Source organism: Colletes gigas, unplaced genomic scaffold (assembly GCF_013123115.1).
Source record: "Colletes gigas isolate AHSC1104 unplaced genomic scaffold, ASM1312311v1 Colletes_gigas_Sc00024, whole genome shotgun sequence".
NCBI classification, from domain to species: Eukaryota; Metazoa; Arthropoda; class Insecta; order Hymenoptera; family Colletidae; genus Colletes; species Colletes gigas.
Genome location: NW_025106653.1, coordinates 979865 through 1002106, shown reverse-complemented (window position 1 = coordinate 1002106; position 22242 = coordinate 979865). Strand labels below are relative to the sequence as shown.

Genomic DNA, 22242 nt, shown 5'->3' with positions numbered 1-22242 from the left:
CGCGATACGATCTTGATTCTGTATTAATACAATTTTTCTGCCATCGGGTTGAGCCTGAAGGGAATCGTACAACCTCGTTGTTCGAGCCATGTCTTAATACAAAATTGAATTAATCTTATCGTATTTGCACAAAAGGAACGAATACTGTGCAATGCCCTTATTAAGTCACGCTTCAAATATGTTCGTCGTGTAATCGATGCATTAGAAACATTTACTGCGAAAACAAAATAGCAGGACGACTCATACATCTAACATCTTTATTTTTGTCCGTCCAGAAAAAATTGTATCATAAAATTAACGACGATGTCTGAATATATGTCACGTACTATACGAGAATTCGATTGACCCTAATGAATGTAGAAACTGTCCTTCTACAATGGACTTTATAATATTCTTCTACAGAAGTATCTCAAATTGAAATGTATAAATTTAAATATCCATATTAAATTGCGAAGTGAATCAGGAATATAGGATAATATAATTAAATTTCTCGGAAAAGTTAAAATTTCCCAACAGCTTCGGGAGTTGGTGCAATTTCAATCATCATAATCAAGTTTGATAATTTAAAAAGAATGGTAATAATGCAATTATTTAATTGGCGTAGAATTTTTAGGCAATATATCGTTTTTAATGCTCGCGTTTGCGCTGTGAATTATAACCGTAATACGATTTTCTATGCTTTTGCGAGGTTTCTATATACGCACAGCCTGCCGACGTAAAAACGTTGAAAAACTCAATTTACCAAACTAGGACAAGATAATGAGTGGTTGATGTATGGGAAAAGTTAGGTCGTTAAACCGACTCTGTATTTCTTAACTCTGCATTCAATAGCGGATTGCGTGCCTTCAACTATCAATAACAAAACACTCTGCTGTCATAGAATTTTCTTCGAAAGCATCGAGGCTGTGCGACGTAAAACGCTATGAAATTGTTCTCGCTAATCGATTAATCAATTTCAATTAAAGTCTTTCCTCGCGAGTCGTTAAAGCAATGTTTTCCAAATTAGGGCTGTTCAACAATCTAAGAATAGGGTACTTTAAACACGTTTCTATATTTAAAAAATTTCATCAGAATTTAAAAACACTATTCCATTTAATAAATGGGCACTTCCCTAAATTTTAGTTCAAGGAAATTATACAAACATGTTAACTTGAGTCTTCGAAATTCTTTAATTAAAGTGTAGTAACTGTCATTTATTTATTCATTTGCACAAGAATTTTATAAATATTTAGTTTGTCCAGATGCTTCTTTTAAATAATTCTTTCTATATTCAGTAAATAAAATAATCAATCGAAGTCAATGAAACTTCGTTAACGTAAACATAACAAAAATGTTTCGTATATAGATTAGTCCTAAGTTAAACGATCAAACTGTGATTGTTGTTCTATGAACAAAATTAATAATTATTTATATGACATTTATATATTATTTTTATTCATACTACACACTGTTACAGTTTAACCATTTAACTTGGAAATATCCTTCTTTAATGGTGGACCGGGGATATAAAAGCAATGGAAAAAATGTGTAATCATGCGCTGTATTTGATCTTGCTTTCGAGTTACAGCTACTTTTATGCTGCAATAATGTACATAGAGCTGCTTAAGTATATAGAAAGTGCTCGACATGGCCACGTTTAATTCGAATATACTCCTACAGTGAAATTAACAAGACTCGACGAAGTATTTTAACGCTAGCAATAGGTGTTGAGTAAACAATTATTATCAGTTGTTATAGGAAATAAAAATTCAGTGAATTCAAACCTAGGTCGAAATAGACATCTACTTTTAATACAACTTCTTTTAATAATTCATTCAATCGAGTACTCAAAAATTGACTAATTAATCTCCCATTAAGAGATCATCCCTCTGTGGAAGTTGCAAAATTTAGCAATTTTCATGAATTTTCTTAAATCAAATCCAACATTGTGATTCTTTTTTGTAGTTTATTTAACTATATTTTAGGTATACAATCATATTTTTTATACAGTTTTATGTAATTGTTTTTCACTGACGTAGATAATTGTAGTTCTCAAAGTGGTCCAAAACCGAAAAATTGAAAAGATTCCTAATCAATACATTTATCTCTATCATCCATGCAAAAATAAACGATTTATATTAAAAATTGGCAAAATGGTGAATGCTGAAAGTCAAAATTCTATTTTTTTTTTTTAGCTATGATACACTCAACATAAAAATATAATTCTAGTATCGACGAGAGCTAGTAATACGTGGAATAACCCATACGAATTTTAGAGCAATCGGTCATGTAGGTTAAAAAATTATTAGTAACTCGAGAACAAGATCAAATAAAACGTTTATACGAAGTTTTTTTTACTATTTCAATGCTCTCTGTCCACGATTAAAGTAGGTAGCACATACGGCGAAACGCTTTGTACATCTCGGGCGCGAAAGGAAGTTTGGAAAGCACTATGTCGGAGCATCGAATCCGATCGAGCAAGTTAACCCCCGACGAAAGAACTTTGCGCGCCGGCAAGCGAACGAAAATTAAATTAATTAAAGAAAAACCTCGATACGGAAACTCAGTTAGCGATTGAATTTGCGATCGTAAGCGGGTTGGAATTACGCGGACGTATTATGGCCCCGTTTGGAGTTCGCGCGAAGAGATCGGGTCGCCAACGGAACGGGGGCGCAGCTGATTTCGCGCAAGAACGGGAACCGTTTAAAGCTTCGGCCGCGCGAGTTTTCCCAAAGATACATTTAAATCCGGCAGTCTATTAAATCGATCGTAATTTAGGATTAATTGCGCGATCGCGGAACGGGGTAAAATGTCATTGTTAATATCAGGTAGGGGTAACGGGAGCGTGTATCGATTGCGAACGATAGGCGAGGGAACCGCGCCGCGGTTGACCCTGCACGCATAGATATACGTATATGCAACACATATACACTAGAGCAATTAATAGGAAACGTTTCGAAAATGAACGCATCCGTGGCTCGGTATCGACTGATCTAAATCGAAGCGGTTGATTGGAGGTAGTTGCGGGCAAACTTTTCGGGGTCAAGCGCCCTTCGCGTGGAATTCGAACTCGAAATGAAAATCCGCGGTCCATAACGGACGAAGAAAACCAAAATGGAGATCCGTCCTCTGTCCGTGTATCGGGACGGAAATTCACCGACGGAATCGTGCGCTTATTGTTCGCTTCGTTCGCGTCTTGAACGAATCCCAATAACTCTATCATCGATCATTCATCTTTAATTTCGTTTATTTCGGTTTCACGTTCATTAATTCGCGTCGTTAAATAAAAGGTAAACAGGTGGTACTAATCACGTCTGGGCTTTCGTAGGCGTAACACTAGTCTCAAAGAAGCTTCTTTTCGATCCCGTAACTTTACCCTTGCCCTCTGCTGTTCAGCCGTTGCTCTTACACGTCTTACTACAGCCCATTTGTTCCCTTCTCTTTCGTCCATTTCTGGCCATTTGTCTGTCTTGCTCGTCTCTCTTCGCGAACTGTCTCTTTCTCTTGTCTCTTTCTCTGTTCCACTTCCTTCTTTGCGCGCGTGCACCTTGAGTAGATGGTCCGAGAGAAAAAGTTTGAACTTGTTGGTCCCCTGCACTTGTGTACCTCCTCCCCCTAAGCTAGCACCGACGCTGCTCCTCTGTGTTAAGCATGGCACGAAGATAGCAAGGCGGTAAACACATAACGCCCAACGGTAGCGGACAAACTGCGACAGGTGTCCCGTGCACGTCGCCCGGACGTAAATTAGCGGCGAGAGAAAGGACGTGGACGTCGCGTGCGGACGATCCGTTTCCCTCGTCGACGTCGAATTCGACCGGGCCTCCGACATCTTCTCTTCTCTCGCGAGCACGTGCTTGGAACGATTCGCGATAGACGGGCGGAAAGAGAATTCATAAATAATGCATAATGTTTTTCGGACGTTGGCCTCCATCCCTCAGAACGAATCCCGGTGTCTTCCTTTCCTGTGGTGTTCCTGTTCCTGTAAACGTAACCGTATCCTTGCTTCCAGCCCTCCAGAGACACCGATGTCGATGCTTCCTCCAATTTCCCTACGCCGCCCGCTATTTAACGCATTTGAATAATCTTTGCCCCGGGAGGGGAGGACAGCAATCGCGCCTCCTCGTCTCTTTCGCTTCTCTCTTGTTGCGTATGGTTCACGAGGCATGGCGGTAGATGGAAAAGTGGATATCAGCCCACGATGATCGATCACCGTTAAACGAAAAACCCAAACCCGCCTTGAAAGTCGTCCGTACAACACCAATGTCCGAAAAACATTCGTTGGTTAGGCCACCCTCCGAATACGAAAGAGGGTTGGCCCGTTGCGCGCGAACGAATCTCCTCGAACGGTCGAGGATATTTCCACGGGAGTCGTTCGTATTTACATTCGACAGGAATTCTCTTTAGACCGTGCTGGAACCAGAAAACGTATTGTCTTGCTCGCTCGTATGACCGACGTTTGTTTCTGGAATCGATTCGTGAGGTGTCGTGTAGAGGTAATAACGTTATCAACAGGAAAAATTTAAGTGCGATTTAGCGAGATGTCTTGGAGTACGATTTCAAGTTCGGAAGGATTCGAACACCTTCTCTTTTAAATTTCTATAGTTTCATGCTTGATCCCTTGCTGACTAATTTGACGTCGTCCTTGTATTGTCTTTGAGATTTTGTTGATTTTTTCAGAAACAACGTGATATTAAATTCAATGTAGCCGTAGAGGAAAGAATCGTTATACGAGCCTCCGTTATCTGAACTGAGTACATTCTTTTAGAGTATACCTTTTGTGATTGAAATGTTTTTCCATAATGGTGAAAATTAATTTAGAAATATTGATAACATCAGCGTGATGCAATGACAGTTTATACATTGAAGAATAAAAGGAGAGACACAATTACTGGTATTGCGAATGATTTTAATAGGAATCATCCAAGTATTAATCGTATTAACACTAAACCTACCACGCTCGGCCAAATGATCGTTTTTAAAATTTCGTTTAGAGTTTCTAACATATAATATCATTTTAGCGACATTTAACTTCACGACCTTTCTTATATTAGATAATGTACAATAAATTTTTCAATATTTATAATTTTTTAAATTCTTCTATCTCCCTATTTGTTTTAGAATAGACTGACAACGAGTATTAAAAATAGTCAAACTTTAGATGCGTACAGTTTCGAAGCTACTGGTGTTTTATTAATAATTGAACCATTGTTAAAAATGGTAAGGCCTCCTCTTTAAAATGATTTTTGTTTTATGTCGATCCGACTTTCCGTTTTTGAGATATTTTAATTTATGTAAAAGGTAATTTCTAAAATTCCGCTCTCCGCCTTAGAAAAGGCTATTAACGCGCATTAAAAATACTAAAACTTTAATTACGTGCATTTTCGAAATTATTGGCATTTTCTCCATTATTGAGACAATGTTAGTGGCGGCAAAGCTTCCTCTTTAAAATGGCTTTTGGTTTTTGTCAATCCGACTTCCCGTTTCGGAGATATCGTAATTTATGTAAAAGGTAATGTTTCTAATTTGAACTATCTCTGTCTTCGTCTGACGCGTCGCGCCGGACCTCTCTTTCACGTACGTGACTCGTGACCGAGTGGTCGAGTGACCTAGCTACTACGAGCACGTGCCGGTCAACGACCTTAACAAGACCGTAGTAAGAATGTAAACAAACGTTTCGAATCCTTGTATCTCCGGAACTAGCCACCGCATCGACTTGAAACTAAAATCGCTATATCTCTGGAACTAATAAAGCTATCGACATGTTCGAACGTTCATTTTAAAGGGCATTTCATCCTCTATCCAATGACTCTAACAGCTACTATCATTTTTGCTGTCTTCTATGTTTATTTTCACATTTACTTTGACTCTGCATATCCAAAGACGTTTCAGCAATTCCTATTGATTATACGACTAATCTTGTATAAAACTGGATTATAAATTGTTTATTTAATTGAAAATGAATTTAAATTTGTATACAGGGTATTAGCATAACTACTACGCCATTTTTTCGTAAATACTTGTTTTCTCTAGAATTAACTAGGGTATCGACTTGAAAGAAAATTTGTTTTCAAGAGCATTTTATCTTCTATCTTATGAAAATGACTGATTTACTAAAATTATTAAAGTACTGATGCACGTTTAGAGTAAAAGTATTGAATATTTTTATACAGGTTCTTAGAATTCTTGCTTTCAATGCTTTAAGAAAAAATATGCGACATAAAAGAGAAGGATATCTTACGAATAAACTTCAAAATATAACATTCTATACATATAATGCAAACATTAGGAACACGTCGCTTCGTAGAAGAGAAAAAGAAAAATCATTTGACAGGTCATGATAGGAATGGGTGTACATGAAGTATCAGTAGGTTTAGTGTTAAAAATAGGGTCAATGAGATGTAGATAATGATGGGCTTAAGCACTCATTTAAATAACGACGTAATTGAAATTTTATGTATGCATGTTAAAGAGACTTGTGAGATCTAGCAATCATAAACTTTTAAAAAGTCGTTTGTTTATATTATATCAGAAGAGTAAATAATCAATTGTCTGGAAGTGACCATGATCACAATTCGTGTCTCTTCATTAGTTCAGATAGTGGAGGTACTCTAAATGTATATAAGAAGCTTAGGGTTAACTCACAAAACAGTAATTCGTTGAACCTCACCCTTTCGCCCTGCTTTTTCTACTGTATATCATGCTTTTGTCAACACTAGCTTGTATATTTTTCATTATGGTTAAATAACACTGAAATAAAAAGCAGTGGAAGTTCCAACTGTCCTTAATATTTTAGATGAGTAACTATAGGACATTCTTCTCGAATTGTCACGCTATATTGAATTTCATCGATATAACGTTACAAACTTTTTCAATTTGCACTAACAAAGTAAATAACGATTTGTAAATATTATAGTACAATATAAGATTGAATTTGTAGACTAAATTATCAGAATTCCATGTCGCTGAAGTCACAATCTGTAGGTCGTAGAATCGAGGTTCAATTAGTGCATAATAAATTAATCTAACATAACGAATTAAGTCACCACTTAAAATGAATTTAGCAGCTTTATTCCTCGTCGACGTCACCCTTAAACGTATTCAAAAAGACAGCTACACAAAAATTTCTCGCGAGTAGGCACATGGGGCACCGAGCTCGCAGTTTTTCCGCTACGACGCGCCAACTCCGTGTGTGATAACCCTGACGACCCGTGCTGACTGGAGAAACGAGTGCGTTGTCTAACCAACAGAAACCTCGAAAGACTGGAAAGAAAGAGAGACTGTATGCACGGAAGAGAGAAAGAGAGTATTTGCTTGGAGAAATAAAATAACTAGTATCGTGTGAGATCTAGGGACTTAGGGGGTTGGTGGTACTTTCAGGTGCCTTGGGACTACCGCACCTATCGGCCGGGGACGCGGCGCTACACAGCTTCTCCACAGAGTACAGAATCATTCCCGAACAATGAGCCCTAGAAATACGAAAAGACCCCGAAACGAAAATCGAAACGGGAAACGAGAACGATGTAAAAGAGCGCGATGTGTGTGAGAGCGTGTGTACGTGTGTCGTGATGCCAGGAGAAGAGCGTGAATCGAGATCGAGACGGAATTTCGGGGGCTGCAGGTTGCGTGGTAGGAAAGGAAATGGAGATGGGATGTTCCAGCCGATAACGTAGTCCTATCTTCTTCGTGTCGATGGAAATGTCGTCGTATGTTGGGCGACAAAGCAAGAGGCAGAAACTCGCGAAACGATCGAGTGGAGTACTTGTTCCTCCTGCTTCTTCCTTCCACTTTAGACTACTCTTCTAATAACGCGACACGCGGTTTCATCGTGCCTCTCGTACAGTCAACTTCGACGAACCGGCCTAACGACGCCTTCGAACGTGGTCGTGATAACGAGTTTCCTATTTTTTTTCTCCCTTTCTCTTTTTGGTGCTCTTGCTGCATCTCTGATGAATTTCAGCAAGATCTCGTGAGGCACAGGACCAAAATCAGCTGGAACATCCCTCTTCTCGGTTGCTTTCTTTTTCCGTAGAATCTCGCTGTCTAGCGTTCTGAACGATGTGTTTCATTCTTCTCTCTCTTCCTTTCCTTTGTACGAGACCTGACGACGTTGGACAGTTTCTTTGATGGTCCCCAGGCGTGAAAGAGTCTGAAAGGATGCGACGCGTGTACGTAGTATTGCGGCGTCCGCAGCGAAATTGTACGTCGATCGCGAGCTTACCGTTATTTTATTTATCATTTTGGACCATGCAAACTTGTCGATATATTTGTTCCTCTATTCCGAACGAACGTTTTTCTTTTCCACGCCTCTCTCGTCGCGTCTGTACTGTTTCGTGAATAATAAATCGGCGAAGTAAATGTTGTTTTTTTTGTAAAATATATTTGTTCTTACAATTGGAGAATATTCGTTTCATCGTGCAACTCCGAGAGAAGGTCGAGTGTTGATTAAAATCGGATTAAATCGGTTTCAATTTTAAACACATATTAACCTAATACTTATAATCTTTGAGCTAATTGAAATTTCTGCTTTCGACGGGCATTAAATTAATGGCTATCGCGATTTGTTAAATAAACGCGGTACAGCCCAGTTTAATAACGGAACTCTGCACAACCGTTTCTCAGGATAAGTTTTTTTATTATTTCCGTAAATCGATAGTCTGATAAATTCGGTTAAAAGTTATTCTTTGGCCGTGCGACGCATTCAAATCGCGCAATATATTCTGTAAACATTTTCGTTTTGATTTATTATTGACTTCTTTATCTTTCCGTCGCTGCATATTGAATACGGCTCCAGACTTGAAGAGAACCAATTTCACGAATACCGCTGTGAATTTGATTAATACCGCGACGAATCCTCGTTTTTGCGACTGAATAAAATTTTTCCTATCGTTTGAAGAGCCAACTAGTCCATGCTAGTTCCGTACTTTTGCGAAAATTCATTCTCTCGTGTATTGTTTCGTTGACTGAATATAGTCTGAACTAATTGACAATTTTTATTCGAAAACATTATATTTGCATACTGTTGCAACGAATCGAGTAACTAAAGAGGGGCCTTCGATCTTTCAAAATCTTTGTCTAGGTGAAATCAACTCGACAAATCGTATACAAGGTTCAATGAAAATTGGCAGGATTAAATTCTGGAAGTTCATACATAGAATCAGCATGAATTGTATATAGTAATGAATAGATAAATTAAATACAGAAATATAGTTTTCTATAACTTAACCCCTTGCTATACAATGATGAGTCTTGAGTCGTTACAAATTTTATATATTCAAATCGACACATTTTTATTCGTAAAATCTATTCTTCTTCTTGGCCATTCATCGTATCAACAAACTTAAACAAAATTAAATAGTATTTGAAAAATTATTAGAAATTAAATCGTACGTCAAAGGGTTAATTTGTACATTCATTTGTCTCCTCATTTACATTATTATATAATAATATTAGATTAATATTGAAAATGAGTACTATTTGTTTAGAAAATTTCTTTTCTATTGTTTAAGGATCTGGATATTACGTTTCGTCCCTGGTTTGATCATGCGTCGCTCGTATGCAGCTGTTTATATTTCCTGCCAATTCTCGTTGAACTGGTTATAGGGTTAGAAATATACAGTTACTCCCACTCGTATTCGTACACTATAAAGGTCATTTACTATAAATAAAAAATGCTGGTTTTTTTATGAATTGAGTTGTTTCTGAAACTGGTATAAATTTGTGTTTGAATAAATTAAATATAAAACTAATTAAGGATCGTGTCATGGTGAAAACACCGGAGCTCGTGTGATCAGAGAAGCTGGAAAAGCACCGCGTATTATTGATTTGTTTATTGTTTACAGTATTGTGTACTGTTTATATTATACCTCTCTATCGGTTTTGTAATTAAAAATAGTAATAATATATGTACTTCGTGAATAGAAGACCATTTGATAAAAATAAATGGGAAAGAATTCATAAGAAACAATTTCTTTTCATTTATAACGAATCACCATTACAGTGTACGAATACCAGTGGGAGTAACTGCATGAAATGGAATATTCTTATCAATAAATTCTTCAAACCAAGTATCATACAAATCAAAATTTTATCGAATAATGGCAACTGCCAAATTTCATAAATTGTTCAAAAATATACTCCTATAAATTCCCCTTTTCCCCAAGCAGGAATTCTAAATCCACCTTTGCGAAGATTATTTCAATAACGAATTCTTACGGGGATGATATCAGTAATTACAGTTATCCGGGTATCCGCGTATTCTCGGATGCTCCTCCATTACCAGAGCTCGTTCGGTGGCATCTTTGGCCGGTTGCCTTCCGATCGACAATTCCGTCTGCATATCATTATTCATCATCCATCAGGACGCTTTACCATCGGCCTAGCCAGCCGCGATAGACTAGTTCCCGAGCACGATCGATGGGGGTTCTCTGAAAATACTCTTTCAACCCGACGATATTTCCACACGTACATCAATCCGATGTACGACTGGTATACGCGTACGCGCATACACGGGGAGCAGTGCAACGTGCGCGTACGCGCACACGTTGAATCGAAACGCCCGTCCTTTCATTGGGGAGCCTGGCCGTGCAAGCGTGGTGGGGCATCGAGGGAGGGAGGGAGGGGGGGGGGCGAGTAAAGGGGTTGGAACCCGGGGGTTTGTACGGGCAGGAGAGGTGCACCGTCGTATTTCACAGTCATTACCGTAACGTGTTACCGTGCGCGCTCGTTGCGCCACGCAATAAATCGTCGGTTACCGTTACCATGGTTGGCGCGCAAGGAGGGTACGGGGTGTTCGAGGGGCGGGCTCGGGTGTTATTGTGGCGCTCCAAACCCCTCCGGCGTTCGTATTAACCCTCGAGCTACCCATGCGACGCGGTCTCTTCATAACAATCGTAACCTCTTTTTCTTCTCTTTCTCCCGTTCGCGCCTGCGGTACTTCCTTCGTCGCGAGACAACTCGAAGGAAGCGCGACGGATCGCCGATCCGGCTGGACAAAAGTTACTTTTTGGCGACCGTCGCGGAATCATACAGGAGAAATAAATTAATTTTCGTCGTACTTAGAGGACAGAATTTATGTCGTTATACAGTCACGAAACACTTTTGAAAAAGAATTTTATCGGTCCTTGTTATTGAACTCGTTATTATAGTCGATAATCGAGTTAAATAACAAGATAGAGTTCTTCTTTGAAAGTCGTCCCGCAAGTTATAATAGCATCTCTTTATTCCTTACACAGCAAGAGAAGATATTTATTTCTCCTGAAGCAATGATCCATAATGCGTATACAATACAAGAATAATAATACAACTCTAAATATCAAGTTTTACTTATGCAACTATGTTTTGAAAATACTAAAATCGTATAAGAATTTCATAAAAATGGAATCATCAACGTATTCATACACATCAAAATGTTAGTCCCAAATAGGTGTTGCTCGACCCCCCCAAATATCAATAAAATTCTATTTTAATTTCGATTTCCTCATTTAATTGTACACTCGTTTAACGCTTCGCCCGTCACTGTTTACCCCTACCTGATCTCTCGCAGTCGTTCGTTTCGATTTAGAAATCACCCCAGCTGCGAATAACGAACTCTTCTCCCGCGACGTTATACTTTGTACCGTTGTATGCTTTTCAATGGCTGCACTCCCTCCACTGTACCATACACACCGTAACTGTTGTACATAATTTCGCCCGTGGCGGGAGGAGGCAAAGCCACGCGTCGCAACTTACGAGAAACCTTGACTTCTAGCTAAGAATCCCAAGCGTTCGAAGTTTACACGTGACGCGTGACGTCCCAAAGAATTTTCCAGCGTGGGCGTTGAACGCGCGAAAACGCGTGCACGCGAGGGGTCGCGTCTCGTTCTCGGGACGAACAGAATCTCTGTATTCGTACGTGTTCGGTAGAAATACGTTCGAATTAGCATGTATACACGAGGGTGGTCGGAAGGCGATCTCGAGAACGTCTCTCGTTCGCAGAGTTGCACGGTGGGTCAGGATTCGTTCGTGACTGGTCGAAAATGAACGATTTCAGCGAGGACTCCGCGTAGGAAAATGTTCAATGAACTAAAAAATTTCTGTTATATTTCCGTTCCAAATTGAGAAAATCAAAAACCTTTTTTGATCGTTTAATTGATCGCTGCAGCTAGCAATGGTATCATCGAAATTATTGATTGATGGGTTTGATAAAATGTTGCGTTGTAAATTGAGAACAAATAGAGGTAATACCACTAATTGTTACAACAAACCGTAAATGGAATATTTATTAATTTATCACTGTAACAGGTAAACAAAATGAAGAAAATTACGTATCGTATAAAGCCAACTTACCCAGTGATTTTGTATACATTAACTGTTGTAAGGATCATTGTAAGTGGGCTTGTTATAGAATTTACGAAAGAAATTACTTATTGAATGTGTTACGAGCTATAAACCTCGCTAAAATCAATCGATCATTTTTGTCACGTTATGAATGAACTCTGACCTACTGAATAGTGGCCGCTTTTGGATCACCGTGTACATACGCGCGTTTATACGGTTACCAGTGGACGCGTGAAGATGCCTGTGTGTGTGCGTGTTATGCTTTGCTACAAGCGATAATTGGAAGAAGTTTAAAATTTTCTTTTTTGTTATAATTGGTTTACAGTAAACATGTTTATAGTTCATAACAAATACTGAATAGTGAGATAAAATATTAATTCAAAAATTAATTTGTATTCAATTTAAATTTTATATAAGAAGAAACCTCTTGATGTATAGATGGAGGAGTTAGGAAAGATCTCTGAGGGCGTTGAGGGATGAAAAATAGGGATATGATACTTTTTAAATAAAATAATACTATAATAGTTTATACTTTCATTTTAAAAATATGTACAGTGTAGATATATAGTAACCGATAACTTGATTATGCTCGGCCACGTATTTTCCACGCACACACTCAAGCATACACGCGTGAAAATATACATAATTATATATATAAATAAAGAATATATATATACACATGATTAATATAAATAAGAGAAAGAATTATATACATATGAATATAAATAAAAATATAAATATAAATATATATATATATATATAAATACAAGGGGATATATATATAATACAAAGGGAGCTATGTAAATTAATGTTGTTCATATTTGTTGAGATACAGATCGTATATAAATTATCGATCGAATATTATTCATTTCTACGATGACGATCGACCGCCATTGGTCAATACTTTTAAGTGTCACTACTGCAATACGCGGCGTTATTTATTGGATCAGCCTTTCTAATTTTTTACGGGAACCGTTGATACTCTGTCTCCATTTTATTTTTTCGTATTTCATTTGTATATCGTACGGTGTTTCGGATGTCGAACAATCGTTGTTGTCGCAAACAACGCGATATTGCGGCGCTTCTAATTACAAAAAACAATTTGACTGACAAGCCCGGCTTTTGTTCGTCCGCGATTGGCCGCGGCCATGTTTCCGAACACGCTCGCCAATCGGTCGAAATGATCGTATTGTCCGGGCCCGTGAAGCTTTTTCATTTCCATCAGTATCATTTGCAAGAAACGTACATTCTCGATCGATGGAAGTGTGACGGATCGATACATGAAGTACCGATTTAACGTTTTTTTTTTTTTTTCTTGAAAGCCTCGGTTACCGAGTATCGATTCGTAGTATTTAAACGACGTAAATAGCCTACAGTTATTAAACTAATCGAACTTATTGCTCGTGCACGATGAACCATGCCCAGAAACGATACGTTCGCGAACCGAACGGTTCCATGCGTCGATACGTCACGGATTTTTCTACCCAGAACAGCGTTGGGAAAGCGTCGGCTGAAAGCTGCCTGAGCAAGCACAATTTTACCAGAAGATTGTTCGCGAAACATTCTTCCCGATCGAGTCGAGCGAAAATCACCGCTGCCCTTACCCAACGCTGGGCAACAACGAATCCAAACCGAGTCCCCTAATTGCTCTGGTATCCGCTGAAACTCGATTCAGAAATAACCGACCGAAATAAAAAAAAAAAAAAAAGAAAAACTACCCTCTTCTCACGTGAATCTCTTGACCGGAAGTTACGAAAATGTTCACAGACGCATGGCTGGCAAACTCTGTGGTCCTTCGTCAAGCAAAGCGTCGTCTGCCTCTACCCCCATTCCATTAGGTACTGTTAAAGACACAAGATATCGAAAGATAAACGACACGCGCACGCCAACACACTCCAGTACACGCCGTACACACATGTACACCAATCTATATAACTACACGATCACACACGCAAACACGAAACGTGCGCGAGCACACGCGTTCACCGCGCACACGAGTATAGCTGCGATTTCAAGGGAAAAAGAGTAGTTGCGAAAGTGCAGCGCTGCTTTCCGCAAAAAAAGTTTCACGTTCGAACAGAGAGGAACGAAGGAAAGCCCCTGCGAGGAAAGAAACGGGTAAAAACACGTAAACACCGAACCAACCCCCTCTCAAAAAAAAATAAAAAAAAAGAAGAGAAAAGAGAGAAATCGATGCACGCGAGACGATCGTCGAGAATTTGTCCAGCTCCCGGAGGCTCCGACGTTCTCTCTTTTTTCTGTCCCTCCATTTCATCAACTTCTTCTTCTCTCTAACCAGTAGAATTAGGTAGATAATGTGTACTCCTATACTGTCACTTCGAGAGGAAACCATAACGAGGAAACAGAAAAGTGTAAACAGAGATGAACGCACGTCCGAATCTAGGATGCCCAATGGCGAGGCTGCGCGTCGTCGCCCGTTGCTTCCGGAAACGTTCTCGTTCGTAAACGTGTCCATTATAACGGGACTATAGATTCAGAAAATCGGGTCTTGATATCGTGTTTCGGAATGTCGAACGCCGACGCGCGTCAGCGTCGCCAGCCAGCCAAACCAATAGCCCCGGTGGAAGTAAAAAGCAACGATTAACACGAACAAAAATGAAAGCCGTCAAGATCATTCTTGCCCCTTCGTTATCGTGCATGCGTATGTGTAGGGGAGGGAAGGTAAAAGACGAAGCGGACAAAAAAAGACACGTCTGTTTCGAAGAAAACGCCAATGATCGCAAAGTCCGGGGTAGACACTTGTGCGAGGAGAGTACGATCCAAGAGCCAGTTTCCGAAGGTGATCGCGCCTGGGTCGCAATAAACGTTTACAATTATCATCCCGCCCCCCTCACGTTCCTTTCTTTCTCTCTGTCTCTTTTCCCCTTTACCCGGATTCGAGATCCATTCCCGACGATCCCTCTCGCCCTCCGCCACGATCCCGTCAGCCTGGAAAGAGTTTTAACGTGTTTCTCTCTAGTAGACGTTTGATCTTCGTAGTGGTTGAGATGTAGTCACGTTCTATGTAATCTCTAAGCTAAACACTTTAATCGAAAACACTTAGAGTAGGTCATATAGATATAACGATATAGGCGTTTCCGGGTGTTCAAGCTGAAGCATCCTGCCGGTGCCCGATGGTCGACGTGAACGCGGCTTAATGGACTGTCATTAGGCTAATCGAATTTTCCGTAATGGCAGTCGTCACCTAGAGCGGTTAGGTGTTTTAAAGCGGACCCACGATTTATTGCATAACTCTTTGACGCGTGCAAATCAAGTAAATCTTTGTTTAATTGATTGGATCGAAAGTATCGGTTGCGAAATGTTTTAGAGATGAATTCGACGAGACGAGTTTAGATTTCTGTGAAGCTTAACGAACCATGTTCAGGGTTTTGCGGTGCATTTATTTGAACAGTAAATTCAATTGAAACGTTTTAATAAAATCCTCGATTACGTCCCCCGTGTAGATGTAGAAAGAATCGTACGAAATGTGACCTCGAGCGAAGTAGAATTGGCAGGATGCTGACGTTGCGATACCGCAGTCTCTTATCCAGAGCAAGTTACATATTGCTAAACGTAGAGTAAGGCATCCGCTAAGTTAGGCGAGAGTAAAAACGTAAGAAAGAGAGTACCGATCCTCGTAGAAGAGATTACCGCACCGAAGCAAACTGCCCAGAAACAGATTCAACGAAGAAAAATTTTTCTGCTTTTTGTATCGTTATCCCGTTTACCTTTCACTGCCTGTTCAATGTCTTCGATCTCCGCCCTCCACCACCTTCCTGTCGAACATTGAAAATTGGAACGTAAAAGCAAGGACAGCGAAAAAGACACACCCCCTCCAGAAACTCGCGACCGCTGTTGTCGCGATCAACATCGATTTAAAAGCGATCGCGTTCCCAGCAGATTGGATTCCGTTGCAACCTAAATTGTTGACGTTGAATTTTCGACGAACGCCTTAATTTTTTCGATATCGTTTGTTCCGTTCGCGCACGCGTTTTACGAAGTATCCGATACGACGTGGAAAGAGTATTTCATCCGCGAAGCCAATTATTATAAAACATGCACGCTAGTAATTAAGGCGGGATTTTAATTAGTTCCACGGGCAAAGCAGTTTAATATTTCCGCGGTATTCCATTGTCAAGCTTACCGCGTTGTTGCAAACAACCTCCGAGCAAATGATTTCGAAAAAAATTGCAATCCGGTCGTGGATTCTTAACCGCTTAACGTTCGCCTTCGTTTTTTCTCAGATCGATGATTAACGATTTTTTAAAAATATAAACGATTTTAGTTTCTGATAGCATTTGCGTTGGTTATACTTAAGTTGGATTAGTGGAAAAACCCAATATCGTATAACGTAAGAGCGTTAAGGGGTTAATAGAACGATTAATATCGCATTAACGCGACATTTACGTCGACGCCGTCTCCTGCAGCTCGTACGCGATCGCGCACGTCGCGTTACAGCGAGAAGGGTTAACGATTATAATTAATTGCGATAAGATTCAAGGACGAAGATTAATTACGCGAAGGGTATCCGATACGTTTCACCGCGCGGCAAAGTCCTTTCTCAGCCTTGCTTTCTCGATCTTCCTTCCCTTAATGTTTTATTCTCCGCCTCTTTCACCCTCCGATCCTCGTCCCGTTGTAACGTAGAACGCGTTCGCGAGAAGCTGTGATTCCGATTTCGATTCTGTTGTGTTCTCGAGTCGTCGTGAAACGAACAAAAAAAAGAAAAAAAAAACTAATAACAGAAAACGAAAGACAGAAAATTCAGCGATCCTGACGGGGGATCGCGACCCACGAAACAGTGTCGGTGGTGTATACACGATAACACGATACAAATTACGCGCACGAAACGGAGAAGTGAAACTTAGACAGAGAGTTTTGCCCGTCCTCTTGCGCGAAGATTCACGAGGAAATCGAATCAGGTTCGACGCTCGTTCCCACGAATTATAATAATTGCTCGACGAGCCGGGAGCGTAAATAACGAATAAATAAATAAACGAAACGAAGTACGTCGAGGATTTTGTGAGTAATTAAGAAAGAGAGAGAGAGAGAGAGAGAGAGAGAGAGAGAAAGAGAGAGAAAGAGAGAGAGAGAGTGAGAGAGAGAGACATTGAGTCGATGGTGTAATAAGCTGATGCCAAAGAGAAGACACATCTGTCCTGAGCTTATACATATGTTAACGACACGATGCTTAAAACAATATTATTGATACTTTTATGCGTGGCTATAGTTCGCTCGCGTTAAACGTCACCGTCCTCCTAAAAGAAGAATAAAACAGAAAATTGTTCGTCGCGATCACTGTGCGAGAATTCTCGGCCCTCCGTTGCTTCCATTATTGATTATCTCGGTCGATCCCTGGCGATTATCGTTTGCTGCTGCCAAACAAAAAGTAACGAATTAAAGCGGAGAAAGAATAACGTGCGTTTGTCGCGGTACTCAGAACGACGCGGTTAACGTTATCGAGCTATGGTCCGATTGTTGCTATTCGTAAGATTGTTGTTATATCGCTGTGATCGCGCGTGGGTTTCTATAATACGTTGCCCGATCCGGAATCCGATCGATCGACCGCCTTTTGCGCTCACCGAATTATTTGCGTCGACGAGTAAGTAAAAGCGCGTAACGCGCGAACGCTCGAGAAGAGGCATCCGTAAGAATACTTGAAGACACGCGTCGTTCTCGTCACCGAGCTTGGAAAATTGGGGAAACGTTCGAAACATTATACCGTCCATGATGTTGAAATATTTATGGGAAAAAAAAAGAAACGCGCGATAATTGAGGAAACGCGTTCCGCGTATCGGTTACCGGTTGTGCTCGTGGTCTTTCCGTTGCGCCGAATCGTCCACGTTCGGAGATTTCGATGAGACAAAAGATCGATCCGTCGCGTGGAGAGGAGAGATTTTATACTTATTTACTCGATCAATCGATAATCGTCGATCATGAAAATATTTAACGTCGTTAATTTTATCGAATGATATATTTTAATGCTGTTTAACGAATTTTACCATCGACGAACGTTATTATTATTCGACTCTACGTTTCTTATCGCTCGAACAATTCGTTTCCAAACCTCCGTTTCTCATTGTTGCACCGCGAGTTGGCGAATGGGTATTTACGCAAGTTGTTCTCAGGAAGTCACTTCAAGTTTTCTTACCCATGCTTAACCGATTACTATTCGGCTCATTGACCGGTGATAATTATATATTATACATATACATACATACATATATCTTTCTTGATGTAAATTTTTTAAAATGACGCTTCTTCTTTGAAAACCCTATGCTCTAACGACGATGCGCCTTGGGAAGGATGTTTGTAAGGATATTCCGAGACACCACCTAACCAGGGTTCGGGCAATTTATTAAAAAACACCAACGATAAGACGAGAAACAAATTAATAAGAGGACATCCGCAGTCACGAGAGTTTTGTAAACGTTTCATGGGTACTCGGTAATAAGAGAAAAAAAAAATAAGAAAAAAAAACAAAACGTAACACCTAATGTCCATCAGAGATCACTCTGGAGCAAAATGAGAGAAACAAGTTTATTTACACGTGCGTACATATTAACGACACAATGTATTGATTCGCTGATGCTCTATTATTATAATAATTAAGGATTATAAATAATGAATGTCTGTAATAAATAAAAACTACCACGCAAACGGATGACATTGAAAGGGGAAAGAACATCCATGGTGTCTGATGCTGAGGGAAAATAACGAATTTGAAAATTCAAAATGACATTTGAAAATTTAAATAATAATAAAGATAAAAAGGAAACGAATATTTTTCTTCTCAGCGTGGGACAATGCTTTTCAGTTCGACTTACTATGAGCTAGGTGTTATCTAACGCGATCGGTACGCTTCCTTCTAGAGCCACCCCCGATGTATCTGATCGTGTTTCCCGATTAAATTTTTATATTTTTCCGACGTTCGTTACTTCCCATCACACTGCACTCTTCCGATGAAATTTCATTATATTCCGACATTAGGGAACAAAAAAAAAAAAGTACGGATCATGCTATTGTATACACGTGGACGAGTGCAGTTCTGGCGGTACGGGTACGCAACGAGGAAAGTTGAAGGCAGAACAACTTTGACTTGAATTTTCTAGGACGTACTCGAAACTTGCGATGCTGGATTAAGCGGGCTCCCGTCGTCGATGAAACAATATCAAACATCCCGTTACTCGCATCTCTGTAATTAGAATTCGCGTATTAACGTTTCGTGCTGTTTAACACAACTGTTTTTTTTTTTATCGCTGAGTACTGACTCGTTGTCGACTCGAAAGCTGGAATACCCAAATGCGAACCTCGTCGAATAAAAGAAAATATTTTTCGCGATTCTATTCGAATTAAAAAAAGAAGAAATTTTAATTCTCTAAAAAATTTACAAGCTTCTGTAATGTTTCGTTTATAAAACGGTGCATGAAATTGCGTTGTTACGTAAATACGTGATGTGTCTGTTTCACGATGCTTAATCCAGTAGCAGAACGGTACCTCTCGCGGGCGTACGATTAGCGTGAACGTAACCGTAACCTTTAATACATGTTAAACTTCCATAATCGCGATGTACCGGGGAAAAGTGTGCATAATATAAGATCGGTGATGTCTGTTGTTGGGTAGGAGCGGTCGTGTACCGCGCACTGGGGCCAAGGGTGGGCCGAGTGTCCGTGAGCCCCAGCGGGGGTTGCACCGGTAAGCTTCAACCCCAAAGTGCCAGGTTGTTCCACCAAGTTCTCGTGTTCTCGCTCGTGTTGACGGTAACCGTAATCCGTAGTACGTAGCACGTACCCAAATTCCACGTATACAAACACAAACAAGACACACACGCCCACGCACCACCACCGAGAACGAGTCCGTAAATATTTCTTTAGCTCGTCGTTATCGCCTAACTCGCGTTCGGTTAGGCGACAGTCTTCCAGGTGTTTCGAAATTTTGTAATGCTTCGAAATGAAAGCATTGGAAGCTCGCTCGAGAACGGCATTATCGTCCGGTCGATATGCTAATTATTAAAGTACAATGGGAGTCGGTCGATGGTCGAAATATGTAGATAATTAGCTAGTCGACGTCATAACGATATCATGCTTTGTTTGTATGAAAACAACGTCGCGGGATACGAGAGCCGCCGGGGATACCTTTGTTCAACAATTAATTCGCGTGTATTGAATTTAAATCTCGTCAAATCTGGTAAATTAGACGGTTCTTTCGACTCGTGTGAATCCCTGTTGCTCAAAAGTTTGAAAAATTCTTTCATCGTTAAAGTAAATCAGTTTTCGTACGTTTTACGAAGAGTATGGATAGTAGTTACGCATTACTCAAGTATAATCTGAGACTATAATTACAAGTGTATTGGTATTTAATTCTCAATACGTCATTGTGACTTTGTTGAGTAATAACTTATAACTTAAAGGTTTTTATTAAAATTCAAGTACCAGTTTGTATCAAATTATCAATTTCAATCTCTTCAGGAGTTAAAAATAATTCGAAGAAGATTTCTTGATTATCAACAACATTACTTTCAAAGTGGAAATACAAAAGAAAATTTTGAATGTAGAAAAGCACAAATAATTTAGATATATCTTTATATTAGTACAATGATCATAAAAGTTGAATAACTAGTGAAATTAAACACTTGGTAACTGAATCTGCAGAACTTGGATGTGCATATTTTACAGATCCAGTAAAATTTCCTCGATTAACTTAAAAGTGATTATCTTTATCCTGTTTCTAATAGGGCACATTAACAATCCCTCTTTATGAACTCCTTAAAAAAATAAAAATTTGTACCTGAAATGTTATTTAATAATGGAGGTTTATAGAACAGCATCAGAGAAATTAATTACCAGAAGAAACATATTTAGTAAAACGATTAACCTGAATAGTTTTTCTTTTATATTTCATATTTTCCTTTCTGTGTATATAGATCGAAAGGGGCTTCGAACTTTCTAGCAGCAACGTGTAATAATTTTTATTGAAATTCGAGAAAATGTTATGAACTCGATTCTAACCATTCACCGGACATTAAAGATCAAATTGTAATTTCTGCTTAGAAATCTGTCGAAATCTTTTGCAGTTTGACCATAAATTCCGAGCAACGTTTACGACCTTCCGATAACATCGGTGCACTCGACAGAAACACACACGCATACATCATAACCATAAAACTCACCAACCCTTACATGTTACTTGTTCCACGTTACTTGTTCTTAATTAATTGGATACGAATCTTTGTTGACAATTAGTTATTTTAGGTACCCATAGTTCGAGCATTGTTATCGATAGTGTTTATATTGAATTGGTAGGAATTTTGGTATATATACTGTTTTATATATATATATACATATATACATATTACAAATTATGGAATGCTTAGGAGAAAGAACGCCGTATGTTAGTTGTGCATCCGTTTGTTCGTTGTTTCGCCTGTAACCATTTCGTCAGCGAGGCCGACGATATACATACGTCGTCACGTGAATATCCGATCGCGTGACGAGACTGAAACGAATATTCATGGAAAAAAAGAGGGAAAACGAGATTTGCATCGCCTGAAAAATTGAGCGTTATTCCAACAAATTTTTATCCACATTGTTATTTGAATGTGATTTTGCAAGTTGCTTTGATCGGTCGTTATTCGCGTTGTATTCATCTTAGGACTGATTACTCTGAAATTAGTTGCGGACAAAATTTTATTCGAATAATGGACCAGATATAAACGACGCATAGTTTCGTTTGAATATCAATTTGTTTAATCGACCAGCTATTTTAAGAATTTCTAAATTAAATAGTAATTCAAATTGTTGTTATGTATTATGTAGAGTCTAGAATTGTAAATTAGAAGAATTTAAATACATAATGACGGGCTCGATTAACTATTGTTCCCTTTGTTTACTGATTCTATATAATCCTATGTTCAAATCAATCGTGTTTGCATTAACTACCATCATATTA

General features: G+C 39.3%; 1 protein-coding gene across 4 annotated transcripts in view; it reads left to right on the top strand.

Annotated features, from left to right (window-relative positions):
* The window catches only part of LOC122401420 (RNA-binding protein Musashi homolog Rbp6), a 1207497-nt gene that overhangs the window by 1144706 nt on the left and 40549 nt on the right, over positions 1–22242 (top strand). Inside the window, exon 12 of one of the 4 annotated variants that reach the window (XM_043403531.1) lies at positions 19918–19989. The exons of the other annotated variants lie outside the window; for them this stretch is intronic. Coding sequence (XP_043259466.1) covers positions 19918–19989 — 72 coding nt within the window. The remainder of the gene's footprint in view (positions 1–19917; positions 19990–22242) is intronic. 4 annotated transcript variants of the gene reach the window in all.